Below are 16506 nucleotides of genomic sequence, written 5' to 3'. Positions count from 1 at the left end.
CAAGTAGTTTGGGCATATTTAATTCAAAAATATTGTTTTTGGGTTGTTAATGAAGCCCGATCGCCCATCTTCTCATAAGAGCTTCATTAACAATTGAAAAAGAAATGTTTTGGATTAAACCATGCCCAAAATTATTATGGGGTGTATATAGAAGAAGGTTTGAGCTTAAATTTAGGCACTTCGTAATTTCAAAAAATTATAATTATATTTTTGGTTGTGTTTTTGAGCCTCGAATATCGTCATTTTTAGTTATTTTTCAGTTTTAAATTGTTTATAACGCGAAAACGATCAACTTTAGAGAACAATTTTAATAGCTATTTTCCTAACAAGTGCAGAAAGTCACACTTTTCCGCGCGCGACTGCAGTTTGCCGAACGACGCGAAGCGGGATTTCGGCAAGCAGTCGAGTGCGGAAAAGAGACTTCTGCAAGAGTTAGGAACAATTTTTTTCTACGAGTCTTTAAAAATTTTTGAAAGTTATTAATTCATTGACAAAGTAAATTAATTCTTGGACAAGGTTGTCAAAACTTTCAATATAATTAGTTAGCATGACGACGATCTTGGTTTTCATGACGATGATTCAAAACGACTGTTATTGTCTACCGATTTGACTTTGGAATATTATGTCAAAATAATTTTATTTCATCGAATTGTCGCGTTAATTTCATTAAAACAGGAACACAATAAGATACATTTGAAATAAAATAGTAAATAATATCTAAATATTAGTTTATTGCATGTATTATAATTATTTTAAGGCCATATTAAAAAATCTACACGCGTGCGGAAAAGTAAAACGCGTGCGGAAAAGTAAAACGCGTGCGAAAAACTGAAACTTTCTAAACAAAAACGCGTGCGCGAAAGTAAACATTTTTGCACGCTTGTAGAAAGAATACCTTTTTGTTCCCAGTGATTCAGAGAACCTAAAATAGTGTCTGTCTGGGCCGAAAAAATTGATTTTTTTATTTTTTAAATTTTTTTTTAAATATCTATAGCAATAACTCCGAAATCACGGCATTTAGCTATACTTAGAGAATGTCACACGAGAAGTAATCAGTATTTCTTAAGAACTTTAAAATGCAAAAAATATAGAGGGTGTTCTATTTGAAATAAGAAATTTCATAAGATTTACAGAAAAACGAAAGATCTGACAGAAGTGTAAATACTGCTATAATATCTGCCGCATTAGAAGACCCTTGCCTACCAAAATCTATAAAAATCGTGCACGACGTTTCCGAGATAATTGAGAGGTTCCATACATAAATTTTACTCTGTATACCTTAGTATAGACCAGGGGTGGGCAAATACTTTTAAGCGCGGGCCAAAATGAAATTTTCAAAATGTCTCCCGGGCCGGAGGACTATACCCAGTATGTACGGTAATGTTTTTTGTGGAGTTTTTCTATGCCCAAGAAATTTTTTTGGCAAAAATACTATAAGTATCATTTTAAAGCATTTGAAGAAAGACATTTGACTGTTAATAATAATAAATTGCCTTTCTGGTGTGTACATGCGAACAATTTGTTTCCAGTAAAATTACGAAATTTTTAATACGGTCTATTATATGGTATATAAGCCATAACAAGGATGCAGATAAAAAATGAACTTCAGAAATTCGATCATGAATAGATCTTTTTGAAGATGAGGAAATTTCTAAGTAACCAAAGATTCAATCTGCAAAGCTAATATCGGATGGTAAAATGTTATGTCAAGTCAACCATCATAGACGAAATTCAAAGGAGACAACTGCTCTGTTATGGCCATGTACGACGTCAATGGACGACGACAGGCTGCCAAAACAAATTTTAAAATGGACGCCAAGGGAAAGAAGGAAGAGAAGAAGGCCGAAACAATCCTGGCTGGGCGGCATTCAGAAGGCAATGTCGGAAAGGAACCTTCACCCTGACGAATGCAACGACGGACGAAGCTGGAAACTGGCAACCGGAAGACGGAGAACGCTATAAAAAACCAGGATAATAATAAAAATGTTATTTACACTCTCTTCTTCTTTATTGGATTGTTAATGCTGACTTAATGAAAGAGCTGCAAGCTTTTGAGATGTGGCTTTTTAGGGGAATTATGAAAATACCATGGACCGATCAAATTACGAACGAAATGGTGTTGCACAGAATGGAAAAGGAACAGAGAACTTTTGACCATCATCAAAAGGAAAAAGACATATTTTGAAATTAAAAATCACACTAAATTTTCTCTTTTTTTTTCACCTATCTGATAAACATTATAGAAGTTTTCAGGGACTTTCGGCCCTCGGTAATAATGTAATATTTTATTGTGCGTTTAAATTTTGCAAAAATACTTATTAGTTTTCTCAAGATTCGAAAAAAAATAAATGCATTACGCTCTTAAAAAAATTGCTTGCGGGATTTCTCAATGGGCCGGATAAAGTAAGCAAAAGGGCCGAATCCGGCCCGCGGGTCGGCATTTGCCCACCCCTGGATAGACCCTATAAAAAATATCAAGAGGTTGAAAATTGACCCCAAAAAAATCATTCTTAACAACTTACGCTTAATAACAGGAATCAAAAAAGAAAAAACCGCGAATCCAAAATTATTTTACACATCCTAGTTGAAACATTATTTTGGTTCAAATATCTCATCTTTGTTGGTAAAAATATATATTAATTTTTTTGGACTAAATTACGATCCTCTTGATATACGAGAAGACTTGGTATGCACACAATGTTGCCAAACTGAATTTTGTTATATTCGGTTTAAATTTTCTGGCCGATTTCCGAGCCTACTTTACACCTGAAACCAGAGTGCCTAAAAGTTTATAATATAAATAATTTATAATTTATATCTATGTAATCAATTAATCATGGAGTAAATTAATCAATTAACGAAGCACTAGTGATTAATCTCAGACCAGAATAAAAAACCGCTAAACGCTGTAAAAATGAGTGGTTCACACAATATTCAAGATACAAAAAAGCTGATACGAATATTACGTAACGCAAAAATGTATTTGCATTTTGATGGAGAATAAAATCAAAGCTTTAATTTGAAAGATGTTTCCATACTCTTTGTTAAATTTGAAGTAAAATTCGCCACAAAAGAGTAACTTTGATACAGTTTGCAGTTTAGGGCTCTTTTGTGGTTCGTTTTACTTCAAATTTAACAAATAGTATGGAAACATCTTTCAAATTAAAGCTTTGACTTTATTCTCTATCAAAATGAAAATACATTTTTGCGCTACGTAATATTTATATCAGCTCTTTTATAGTTTTAATATTGTGTGCCCCACTCATGTATACGTTATACATTAAATAAAAAATAATAAAAAAGCTAAAATATATAGTACCTCCAAGAACCAAGGGAAAAAGAAAGAGTAACGAACAAACCCACCAACGGCACATTTTGTTTTTGTAAATTTGTTTGAATCTTCGAAATATATATAGGCACATCTTATCTCATGGCAAAACACATAAATTATCTTCTTGCAAGGAAAATATTATTTATTCCTATTTTATCAAACAAAACAATTAGGAAGTTTGATTAAATTATAGTTAGTTTTACTTAGTAAACAACTAGTATTTATGCGGATTTAGAAAATTCATTACTAGTCCATTTACTCACGGTTTTTGCTGTGTATTTTAAAGAACCGCTTGGATTGACATACAATTTGGCATACACATACACATAACTATAGTCTAAGAGCTGGGAGCGGATTTTGCTCGTGATAAGTAATATGGACAAACTATACGGGGATATGTTGAATTAGTTGTGTACATGCCTTTACCCAACGGGCGGAAACCAGAGTGGGGGACGAGGGTAGTTGTAAGGGGTCAAAGTCGCGGTTTTTTATTATTTTTTTTGTGACGCTCGTGATTGAGATAGTACACCAAAATTTGGGAATAAATAGGTCATGACGTAACTAAGTAAAATCTCCAGGGGCGGAATGCTGCATGGCCGACAAAGGGGTGGGGCAGGGGTGAATATTCGTTCCCCCAGCGTTCCCCCCTTGTAAGGGGGAACGCTGCAAGGGATCGAGATAGTGCACCAAAATTTGGGAATAAGTAGATCATGATGCATCTAAGCGAAATCTCCAAGGGCAGAAAGCTGCGTGGTGGACAAAGGGGTGGGGGCAAGAGTGAATATAAAAATTATAAGGTGTTTTTTGTGACGTTGGTGATCGAGATAGTGCACCAAAATTTGGGAATAAGTAGATCATAACATAAATAAGTAAAATCTACAGGGGCGCAAAGCTACGTGGGGAGAAAGGGGTGGCGGGCAGGGGTCCGTTTTTTGTCCCACACGCAGCGTTCCCCCACTGGAGATTTTGCTCAGTTACGTCATGATCTACTTATTCTCAAATCTTGGTGCACTATCTCGATCACGAACGTCACAAAAAAAACTCCTTATAATTATATTTACCCCTGTCCCTACTTCTTTGTCCCCCTCAGCATTCCGCCTCTGGAGATTTTGCTTAGTTGCGTCATGATCTACTTATTCCCAAATTTTGCTGCACTATCTCGATCACTAAGGTCACAAAAAACACCTCATAATATTTATATTCACCCCTGCCTCCAATCATTTGTCCCCTAAGCAGCGTTCCTCCCTACAGATTTTGCTTAGTTATAACTACCCTCGTCCGCCGCTCTGGTTTCCGCCTCTGGAGATTTTACTTAGTTGTGTTATGGTCTACTTATTTCCAAATTTTGGTGCACTATTTCGATCCCGAACGTCACAAAAAACTCCTTATAATTTTTATATTCACTCCTGCCCCCACCCATTTGTCGGCTACGCTGCGTTCCGCTCCTGGATATTTTACTTAGTTACGGCATGACCTATTTATTCCCAAATTTTGGTGCACTATCTCGATCATGAGCGTCACAAAAAAATAAAAACCGCGACTTTGACCCCTTATAACTACCCTCGTCCCCCACTCTGGTTTCCGCCCGTTGGGTAAAGTCATGTACACAACTAATTCAACATATCCCCGTATAGTTTGTCCATGTTACTTATCATGAGCAAAATCCGCTTCTATCTCTCCGACAAAATGTCAAACAAAAAAAAGTGATACTGTGTCGATATGTGCTTTTGCCATGGGCTGTCACCCCTTCTTGGGTTGAAAAACATACTTTCAAAATAAGCCCGGAATTGGATAAAATGATTCTAAATTCTAATTCTAAATAACTTTTGATGTATGGAGTTTTTCACCAACAATTTCGAGTTATTTGCGAGTGAATTTCTTCATTATTCTACACAAAAACCACGTTTTAGACGGTTTTTCTCAACTAACTCAAAAAGAAAGTATTTTATCGAAAAAATATTCTTAGCAAAAATATAGGTTAAGTATAACAAATTGCAAAAAGACGGTGTATATGTGAAGTCTGTAAACCCAGTAGAAGCAGAGTTGTAGCTAATGAAAAGTAGGTTCTCATTCGTCAAATTTCAAATCGAATCTTTCAACGTGAAATATCCAAAAAATAAAGCAAATTTCGGTGAAAACTAATCGTAATGTTTTTAAAGCTTTTAAAAAGCTTTATTTCTAATTAACTCTTTAGATGGTAAATAAGCCACAATTAAATTTAAAAAAATAATTTTATCTACTCTATGTCATATTATGTATAAGTTTTTTTGAAATGTATAAGTTTGTGAAAACTGTCATTATAGATAGCAGTGCGTGAAGGGTTTAAAGTGTGGGTGAAATAACAATGTATTTTAAATGGGATTTACTTTTTCGCATACTTTCAATGGGTTTTTTGGCACACTTTCATTTAACTTTTGCGTTGTCATGGTGATGACAATATGAGCAATGACTTACAACAAAACTTTTGACAGTTTTGTGGTTTGAAAGTAGTTAGGATTTTTAAATGTCAAAGTTCTAAAAATTGTAGAATAGAAATGAATTCCAGTGACGAAGAGTTACAGTTTTTTTATTTGTTTATCGTAGAGTAGTTTATCGTAAAATAACTATTATTAACGTTTCGACGTCCAAATCGGGTTTTTTTTCTGTTTTTTAAAAAAGTTTCTAGCATCAAAGGTAAATAAGTTACGCTCAAAATAAAGTTTGTCCTTTTTTTTGATAAAAAAAAATCGTAAAAGTCGCCCCCTCATTAGTATTTCAAAGGAAATTAATCATTACCGCTTAACAAGTTACTTTAGTTATGTACTATTTATATGATCTCTAAGTTTTATCGGTTCAAAATGTTCATTTTTGAAAAAAAATTGGTTTTAATTAAAAAATACATATTTTTTAATTTTGAAAAAAATTCTTTTTTTTTCGAAAATAACTTAAACATTACGAAAAAACTGTAGGTTTTTTCTTTTCTGAATATTTTGGTTTTTTTTTGTTTTCCTGTAAGACAAAAATTGGTTAAGATATGGCTGTTAAAAATTTACATACACTCGTGACTAGTGACTCGTTCAAGCCATGTTGACTACACCCTTTTCAAAAATAAGCACTTTGAACCGATGAAACTTACAAATCATATAAACAATACATAACTAAAGTAACTTGTGAAGCGGTAACGATTAATTTCATTTGGGATACTAATTAGTGGGTGATTTTAATGATTTTTTTTTAACCAAAAAACAAAAGAGGCCAACATTATTTTGGGAGCAACTTACTTAATTTTGATTGAATTTGAAAGTTAAAAAAACTAAAGCTCATTTTAAGATCTTTAAAAAGGTTATAATGAGTTTTTCCCGAAATGTGCTTCATTTTTTAGTTATTTCTTACTTTTCATTAGCTACAACTCTTCTTCTACTGAGTCTACAGACTTCACATATACGCCATTTTTTCACTTTTTATATAGGCTATTGATTATGTACTTCAGAAAGGAGCTACAACGTTAACTTGGTTTTGTTGTTTCATGTGGTCAATGGACCTCTAAATATGAAAAAACTGCGGAGTGCTACCGTTTAAAGGAGTGCGTTTTTAAGAAAGGGGTGAATTAGTCCCTAGGCACGGGTGCATTAGGGTGAGTTCTATCTACTTTTGGTACAAACACGTCTACAGAAAAATTTTTCCAGATTAAATTTACTATCGAAATATCACCTTTTAAAGTCAAAATATTTTTTTTGCAAAAATATATTCAAAAAAATAATCAAAAAAACACGAAGGAAGCTTGAATATTTTATTTTGTAGTGATAATTACCGAATACAATTGTTAGAATTCATTAGTTATTAATTTATACTGTAATTTATAGTGCAACAAAATATTTTCTTTTTCGTTAATAAATATTTATTGACATAAACTGCGATAGTGAGGTTATGCATACAAAATCAAACTGATAATCAATATTGGAAAGTGAAGAATTTATAGTGCGTTTTTATTTTCTGTTTATATTAATACATAATATCACTAGCGTGACACGACATTTTTTTAAATGTCTCATTTAAACATACACAAAGCGTCCTTATAAAATTTCAAAAAACCGCCACCATGAGCAGGTCGGTCGATTTTGCTTTGACACTTTGTTAACGCTCGGAGCGAATAGGTGTATAGGTATTGCTTTACATAAAAAATTACCATCCTTCTTCTTTAAAATGACGTTTGGTAGAAGTCTCTGGAATTTCTTTTTTTTATTTACGGTTTTGGGCCATTTTCCTTGTTATTTCGGAAACATTGTTCTGTAATTTTTTTCTACGCAGTTTTAAGTATACGCAATGGCACATTTAGTAGGAAGAATATTTAATTACCTTTAAAATGGTCTATTGTAGAAGGCTATATGATTATTCTTAAGCAAGATATATGGTTTTTTCAAAATTTTATACTTTTAATGATTTTTGATATATTTTACCATTATTTTTAAATTTCTGATTATAACTTCTAACGACGAAATTAGAAGAAATTCGCTCGAAATCCAGGTTCTTATATTTTCGAATACTTCGTGTACGAATTTTTTCGCATACGACGCGACGACTCGAATGGGTGTGAACCATTCGAATTTCAAAGCTCATATAAGAGTTACATAAAGTAATAATTGTCATTTCAGTTGTCACTTGGTCCGTGTACGTCAGATAAGATATTATATCAGCTGATATAGTTTTAGTCGTTGTTGTATACAATATATTTATATTGAACTTACATTTTAACATTTTTTTTTCCTTCCTGGAAGCCGTCCGTGCATGCACCCCGGTCGCACTGCAGCTTTTCAGATTATTGTGCTTTCTTCCATTTGTTCTCATGACACCCAATCCAATATAGTAGTGCCCTTCACTAGCCTGTAAAGGTCAAATGGGTTAGTGCCATATACTGTCGGACTTGGTCTGCAGTCTCCATATATTGCTTGTCTCTTGCGGTCCAGAGCCTCGCAGTCGCACAATAAATGTCTGACTGTCTCGGTCTCTCTATTGCATCGTCTGCAACTGAGAGCTCCGTTATATAGTCCTGTCATGTGTAGGTGTCGTTTTACTAGAAAGTGTCCAGTTAAGAAACCTGTAGTGATTTTGAGCTGATTCCTGTTCATTTTGAACAGTTTTTTAGCTCTTTTTGCGTATGTCTGAGGTATAAATCTCTTCGCATGTTTTTGCGTGGGAATTTCTTCCCAGTATTCTTTGTGCTGTCTTCATATCCAGCCTCTTAATCGGTCTCTGATTGTGCTTTTGGGCACTCCCAGTGCCGGTTCTGGACCGAAGTATCTTGTTGCTGATTCTCGTCTAGCAAGTTCATCAGTTTTCTCATTACCAGCGATCCCTTGATGTCCAGGCACCCGAATGAGTTTTACCTCATTATGTTCCGCCAGGGTGTCAAGTTCTTCACGACATTCCCATACAAGGTTTGATGTTATCCTTGGGTTCTTTAAAGCCCTCAAGGCCGCTTGGCTGTCTGAACAGATATTGATTTTCTTATTAGTATAAGTCGTCAATCTGTTTATCCGTGCACAGTGCAGGATTGCATATACCTCTACCTGAAATACAGAGGTATATTCTCCTAGTGGGATGGAACCGTTATACTTCCTATCCCCACTATATACTCCTGATCCCGAACAATCTTCTGTCTTGAACCCATCTATATACCAGGTGTGGACCTCATACTTCAGATGTCTGAAAGGATCTTCCCATACCTCTATGGAGTGTATTTCCACCTGAAAAGGTATTTCCATTTTATACTTGGGGATATAATGATCTGTTATCCCATATCGGATCCCCGTATATATCTTTGATGCTGCAGTGTCCTTTGCCCACTGCAATTTTGCTTTAATTTCCTTGCAGTCTATGTAACCCCATCCTTGCCTCGCCCTTCACTATGATGTGTAAGGGAGGAAGGTCTAGTAAGGCTTCCATTGCTGCAGTTGGTGTGCCTTTCATTGCGCCTGTTATGCTGAGACAGACAAGCCTTTGTATCTTGCCTAACTTCCCTATAGCATTTCTCTACTGCACCTTTGACCACCAGACCAATGCTACATACGTTATTGTGGGCTTCACCATCATGTTGTATATCCAATACATCATGTCCGGTTTAAGTCCCCATGTTCTGCCGCATGTGTGCGTCTGGTCACCATTAAAGTGGCCATCGCTCTTTTGGTTATTCGTTCTAGGTGTTGATTCCAGGTAAGTCTTGAGCCTTAAGACATTTTAACATTGGATTCGTCTCAATAAATTCTATCAGCTCTCCTTTTGTTCGGAGGATACTGAACCACCATATATCTCATGCTCTTTCTTCCGCCTTTCAGCTAATTTCCAAGAAACGAATTGTTTTAGATGACAAACTCAATATAAAATAGGTTAAGTAAAACTGTCAATTCGACACCCCCATCGAACTTACTTACTTATTTCTCTTCACTCCATGCGGAGCATAGGGCGTCAACTGTCTGCCTCTATTCTGTCCTATCCTTTGCACTGATTTTTATTTCTGCACAGGTTTTCTCAATAGGAATTTCTCAATTACCCTACAAGAGCGGAAGAACGGCCAGTGACAACAATACTACGAAATAAAATACAAACAATCCATTGGAGTTGGAGTTTATGAGAAGGTGTCTACAAATTACCAGGTTGGATAGAATAAGAACAGCGGAAATATCAAACAGAATAGAAGAAGAATGCTCAATTACAAAAAAGTTGTGGTAGTAAAAGTAGAGCCTTGAAATGGTACGGGCATGTACAAAGAATGCCGGACCACATGTGGCCGAAAAGATTACTGGACTGGGACCCGCGGGGAGGAAGATAGAGAGGAAGACCTGCTGTGAGATGGAAAACTTACATAGGAAATGCTATGATAGATAGGGACCTCAGAGATGGCGACTGGGAGAATAGAGGGCTATGAAAGTGGAAAACGGCAAACTCATAATAGGAAAAAGCCAAGAAGAAGAAAGTAATTCAGCGAACTAGTACGGCTTAATATAAATAATAAATTGAATAAAATACGTTGTTCTTGGAAAAATAATGAAACAGGAAAAATAATTTTAGAGTCATGAAACCCGAAGTATATATTCGTTCTCGTCTTGCGAAATCGTGTCGAATAATATATCACTTGTACTATTCCGGTGACTCTAAAACAGTACTTCCGGTCGCATTTCTTAAACCGGAAGTCCTAGATCAAATTTCTCACCTTTAGTACCATCCTTGGATTATAAGCTTTCATTTGACAGCTCCTTTGTCATTCTGCCGGGTATAATGATGGAAGAGTTTAGTTCACGGACAGACAGACAGACGGACGGACGGACGGACAGACGGACGTGGATAATTCAACGTTTTCACATTTTTTCAAAATTGATGAAAACAATATTAATTCGTACTCGATTTTATTCGTAAGTGTATCTTTTCTTTTAATGTTTGGAGAAAACCTCATCCTTTTATTTATTTATATTATATAACTAGATGACCCGGTGAACTTCGTTGCACCTTAGATAGTGTGTCAGAATTAGATAATGTGTCATATTTTGATTCTAGATCAATTGCTTGAACGCAATTGCTAGAGATCAATTACTCAAAATCAACCACTCGAAAATGAATTGTTCGACATAAAAATTGATTGAAATACAAATTGCTCGAATAAAAAAGAAAATTATATGTCCAAATATTCATTCATAATAATGCAAAGTTTGTAGGTACATAATAAAGATACATTTAATATGACAAATTATATGATATTCCACGTACACAGTACGTAAATCGTTCAGCTGGACATAGGGAACATACAATATAATATATATTTAGATACGTAAATACATAATTGTGGCAACTGAGCTGTCTCGATGACAATATTTTCGGCCTCATATGAAAAGTGCCTAAGTCCCAGAATAAGCAAAAATGAGATTTTTTGCGCCATCTGATTAATATTTATGGTACGTATGCATAGCAAGTTAAAAAAAGAAAGAGTGTACTTTTTACGCACGTAAGAAGTTATACTTTTATTATATGATTGTAACGAAATCAATATACTTTAAATAGTTTATTTATATTTAATTTAATTTAGCAGGGACATTACAATTTCTTTAAAGATAAGACTTCTGAGATGCTACGTGTTCTCCGTATTATTCTATGGGTTGGAGGCTTGGACATTAAAGAAGGATGTTTCGGACAGATTAGAAGCTTTCGAGTTATGGGCCTACAGAAGAATATTAAGAATAAGTTGGGTGGATAGAGTCACGAACATCGAGGTGTTGAGAAGAATGGGAAAAGATAAAGAGGTTTTAAATACAGTTAAAGTCAGAAAACTACAATATCTGGGACATGTTATGAGGGGCGAGCGTTATAACTTGTTACAATTAATAATGCAAGGAAGAATACAGGGTAGAAGGAGTCGCGGAATAAGACGCATCTCCTGGTTAAACAATTTGAGAGCTTGGTTTAATTGCACTTCTGCTGATCTCTTTAGAGCAGCGGTATCGAAAGTGCGAATTGCCGTGATGGTTGCCAACCTTCTTAGAGGAGATGGTACATGAAGAAGAAGATTTAATTTAAATATTAAACTAATTTTAATACTTACTACTTTCCAAAAATTAAAAAAATAAAAGAATAAAACACACACAAACACATTGAAAAATGTCACAAAGAAATGATTTCCGAACAATAATTGTTGCCAAAAATTTTAATTAAATACGTATTTCCTGGAGAAATTATATAATAATATACTTACAATCATAAAATGTATAAAACAATAAAAAAAATAATAACTTGCATTGGGGCTCGAACCCGCTTCCCGTCGATCCCGCCGCTCGAAAGTCAAAGCGACAAAGTATATGTCATGTGGAAATATACACCAACTGAACGTTTACACCATAAACTTTTTGACATTGTGTTTATTTATATGAATTTAATCAAATTATTAGTTTGATTTTTGTCGAATTAAAATATTAAAATACAACAAAATATAGAGTGAGAAAACGATATATTAGATGAAGATTTGTAGAAAGTTTGTTCGTAATCAGATTATGTAAATTAAAGCATTGCCTACTAATAGGTAAGTACATTCTTTTTTTTTTTTTAGATTTTCCAAATAGGTATGAAGATAAGTTTTTATTGCAATACAACTGAAACATTTAGAATTACGTATCTGTGGCTTTTCAAAACTATTTAGAAAGTCACTACAATTGTAAATTTGATTTTATTTCTGTCCTCACGACAATAAAAACTATTATAATATACAACATTTTTGTTTACCGATAACCTCCATATTGAACAATTATTGACAGATCATTTCAACACCCAATCAGAGCCTGTATAACGACTAATACCATACTGTCGGTGTGCGCATTCGCCCAGTAAAATAAAAATTCACTCCAAATCGCGCCTAAAGAAGTATAACTTCAAAAAGTTCAAAAAAGTCAATAGATGTCGCTAGAACCACAAAAAAGAATTATATCCAACTCCATGGCGTTGATGACATTTGGAAACATGAATTAAATGTTGGAATTGTCTTCAGGAACAGATTAGAAACCGGATCTGTACCAGCTGGTATACCGTTTAATGGTTCAGGCGGTGTTTCAATTTCAGGAAGTTTCACCTTTCCTGACACGCAACACATTCCGGCTGGCTCATTTTCAAATTTGAGGGCAATGAGGGCATTCTTTATCCATAGCACCAATTGTCACTTTTGAATGAGTATAATATTCAATATTTGGCTCATACTTGAATGCTAAACGCAGGAATGAATCAGACGTAAATACTCTATTTATCTGTTGGTGTTGTTGGTCATTGACCAGATATGCCAGATATGCGCCTCCGCCAAAATTTTGATGATTATACCAGAGATATGGTCCTTCGGCAAAATTTTGAAATATTTTTTGGTACATTAAAAATAGTAATCGTAAAGTTAAAACTTCATATTTTCACTGATTTTAGTACAATTTTCGCTTGTTCTTTTTGTGTGCTTAGTGTCGTCTCTCGTGCTCTCGTATTGTCCTAGGGCCTAGTTTTGCTATCTCGGAAACTAATTGAGCTAGAGAGACGATTTATACACCGTTTTTTTCGCACTGCAGCAAGGAGTCCACCTGCCAAATTTCATGAAAATCGGTCAAGCGGTTTCGGAGGAGTACGGTAACAAAGCCTGCGAATTAGAATTTTATATATATAGATGTTAAACCACGAATTTTTTTTAAAAAAATAACGGTTAAAGATAGAAAAGTGAAAATTTAGGATTGTATGTATCTTTTGCTTCTGAATCATATACAATTAAGAAAAATCGGTTTGTCGAAAAATAAAAAAAAAATTTAGGGGGGGCAAAGCCCCCTTATGACGTACGGCTATGAAATATAGATAACAACCTACTCCCTGTCCGGTCGAGTCCACCTGCCAAATTTCATGAAAATCGGTCAAGCGGTTTCGGAGGAGTACGGTAACAAAGCCTGCGAATTAGAATTTTATATAATATATAGATGTTAAACCACGAAATTTTTTAAAAAAAATAACGGTTAAAGATAGAAAAGTGAAAATTTAGGATTGTATGTATCTTTTGCTTCTGAATCATATACAATTAAGAAAAATCGGTTTGTCGAAAAATAAAAAAAAAATTAGGGGGGGCAAAGCCCCCTTATGACGTACGGCTATGAAATATAGATAACAACCTACTCCCTGTCCGGTCGAGTCCACCTGCCAAATTTCATGAAAATCGGTCAAGCGGTTTCGGAGGAGTACGGTAACAAAGCCTGCGAATTAGAATTTTATATATATAGATGTTAAACCACGAAATTTTTTTAAAAAAATAACGGTTAAAGATAGAAAAGTGAAAATTTAGGATTGTATGTATCTTTTGCTTCTGAATCATATACAATTAAGAAAAATCGGTTTGTCGAAAAATAAAAAAAAAATTTAGGGGGGGCAAAGCCCCCTTATGACGTACGGCTATGAAATATAGATAACAACCTACTCCCTGTCCGGTCGAGTCCACCTGCCAAATTTCATGAAAATCGGTCAAGCGGTTTCGGAGGAGTACGGTAACAAAGCCTGCGAATTAGAATTTTATATATATAGATGTTAAACCACGAAATTTTTTTAAAAAAATAACGGTTAAAGATAGAAAAGTGAAAATTTAGGATTGTATGTATCTTTTGCTTCTGAATCATATACAATTAAGAAAAATCGGTTTGTCGAAAAATAAAAAAAAAATTTAGGGTGGGCAAAGCCCCCTTATGACGTACGGCTATGAAATATAGATAACAACCTACTCCCTGTCCGGTCGAGTCCACCTGCCAAATTTCATGAAAATCGGTCAAGCGGTTTCGGAGGAGTACGGTAACAAAGCCTGCGAATTAGAATTTTATATAATATATAGATGTTAAACCACGAAATTTTTTTAAAAAAATAACGGTTAAAGATAGAAAAGTGAAAATTTAGGATTGTATGTATCTTTTGCTTCTGAATCATATACAATTAAAAAAAATCGGTTTGTCGAAAAATAAAAAAAAATTTAGGGGGGGCAAAGCCCCCTTATGACGTACGGCTATGAAATATAGATAACAACCTACTCCCTGTCCGGTCGAGTCCACCTGCCAAATTTCATGAAAATCGGTCAAGCGGTTTCGGAGGAGTACGGTAACAAAGCCTGCGAATTAGAATTTTATATATATAGATGTTAAACCACGAAATTTTTTTAAAAAAATAACGGTTAAAGATAGAAAAGTGAAAATTTAGGATTGTATGTATCTTTTGCTTCTGAATCATATACAATTAAAAAAAATCGGTTTGTCGAAAAATAAAAAAAAAAATTTAGGGGGGGCAAAGCCCCCTTAAGACGTACGGCTATGAAATATAGATAACAACCTACTCCCTGTCCGGTCGAGTCCACCTGCCAAATTTCATGAAAATCGGTCAAGCGGTTTCGGAGGAGTACGGTAACAAAACCTGCGAATTAGAATTTTATATAATATATAGATGTTAAACCACGAAATTTTTTTAAAAAAATAACGGTTAAAGATAGAAAAGTGAAAATTTAGGATTGTATGTATCTTTTGCTTCTGAATCATATACAATTAAGAAAAATCGGTTTGTCGAAAAATAAAAAAAAATTTAGGGGGGGCAAAGCCCCCTTATGACGTACGGCTATGAAATATAGATAACAACCTACTCCCTGTCCGGTCGAGTCCACCTGCCAAATTTCATGAAAATCGGTCAAGCGGTTTCGGAGGAGTACGGTAACAAAGCCTGCGAATTAGAATTTTATATAATATATAGATGTTAAACCACGAAATTTTTTTAAAAAAATAACGGTTAAAGATAGAAAAGTGAAAATTTAGGATTGTATGTATCTTTTGCTTCTAAATCATATACAATTAAGAAAAATCGGTGTGTCGAAAAATAAAAAAAAAATTTAGGGGGGCAAAGCCCCCTTATGACGTACGGCTATGAAATATAGATAACAACCTACTCCCTGTCCGGTCGAGTCCACCTGCCAAATTTCATGAAAATCGGTCAAGCGGTTTCGGAGGAGTACGGTAACAAAGCCTGCGAATTAGAATTTTATATATATAGATGTTAAACCACGAAATTTTTTTAAAAAAATAACGGTTAAAGATAGAAAAGTGAAAATTTAGGATTGTATGTATCTTTTGCTTCTGAATCATATACAATTAAGAAAAATCGGTTTGTCGAAAAATAAAAAAAAATTTAGGGGGGGCAAAGCCCCCTTATGACGTACGGCTATGAAATATAGATAACAACCTACTCCCTGTCCGGTCGAGTCCACCTGCCAAATTTCATGAAAATCGGTCAAGCGGTTTCGGAGGAGTACGGTAACAAAGCCTGCGAATTAGAATTTTATATAATACTAGATGACCCGGTGAACTTCGTTGCACCTTAGATAGTGTGTCATAATTAGATAATGTGTCATAATTTTACTCAAATCAACTGCTCGAAAATGAATTGCTCGACATAACAATTGATTGAAATACAAATTCCTCGAATTAAAAATAAAATTATATGTCTAAATATTTATTCACAATAATGCAAAATTTGTAGGTATATAAGAAAAGGTACATTTAATAGGACAATTATATGATATTCGGAAATTAGAAAAAAATTAGACGGAAAGGTACATTTAATAGGACAAATTATGTGAAATTCATATTTTGTTCAATTTGAGTTCAAAAGTTAAACTGTTG

The 16506-nt window shown here is 34.5% G+C and overlaps 1 protein-coding gene and 1 long non-coding RNA gene across 3 annotated transcripts in view; both read right to left on the bottom strand.

The window, feature by feature from the left end:
- The window catches only part of LOC126890050 (macrophage mannose receptor 1-like), a 77008-nt gene extending 73533 nt beyond the window's left edge, over positions 1-3475 (bottom strand). Inside the window, exon 1 of the mRNA XM_050658880.1 lies at positions 3320-3475. Coding sequence (XP_050514837.1) covers positions 3320-3422 — 103 coding nt within the window. The 5' untranslated portion in view covers positions 3423-3475. The remainder of the gene's footprint in view (positions 1-3319) is intronic.
- Positions 3476-13516: 10041 nt separating this feature from the next.
- Positions 13517-15689, bottom strand: LOC126890052 (uncharacterized). Of its 2 annotated transcripts, none has more exons than XR_007700266.1 (3): positions 15251-15689; positions 14596-14951; positions 13517-13699 (listed from the first exon to the last, which is right to left on the bottom strand). It is a non-coding gene; the product is annotated as an uncharacterized LOC126890052 (long non-coding RNA). The 2 variants fall into 2 exon arrangements; XR_007700265.1 differs by lacking the exon at positions 13517-13699 and adding an exon at positions 14084-14297 and having other exon boundaries at positions 15251-15687.
- Between the last annotated feature and the right edge of the window lie 817 nt (positions 15690-16506).

This window comes from Diabrotica virgifera, chromosome 8 (assembly GCF_917563875.1).
Source record: "Diabrotica virgifera virgifera chromosome 8, PGI_DIABVI_V3a".
In the NCBI taxonomy this organism is placed as follows: domain Eukaryota; kingdom Metazoa; phylum Arthropoda; class Insecta; order Coleoptera; family Chrysomelidae; genus Diabrotica; species Diabrotica virgifera.
Note: the sequence above shows the minus strand (reverse complement) of the source record. Positions and strands in the feature narration are given on the sequence as shown.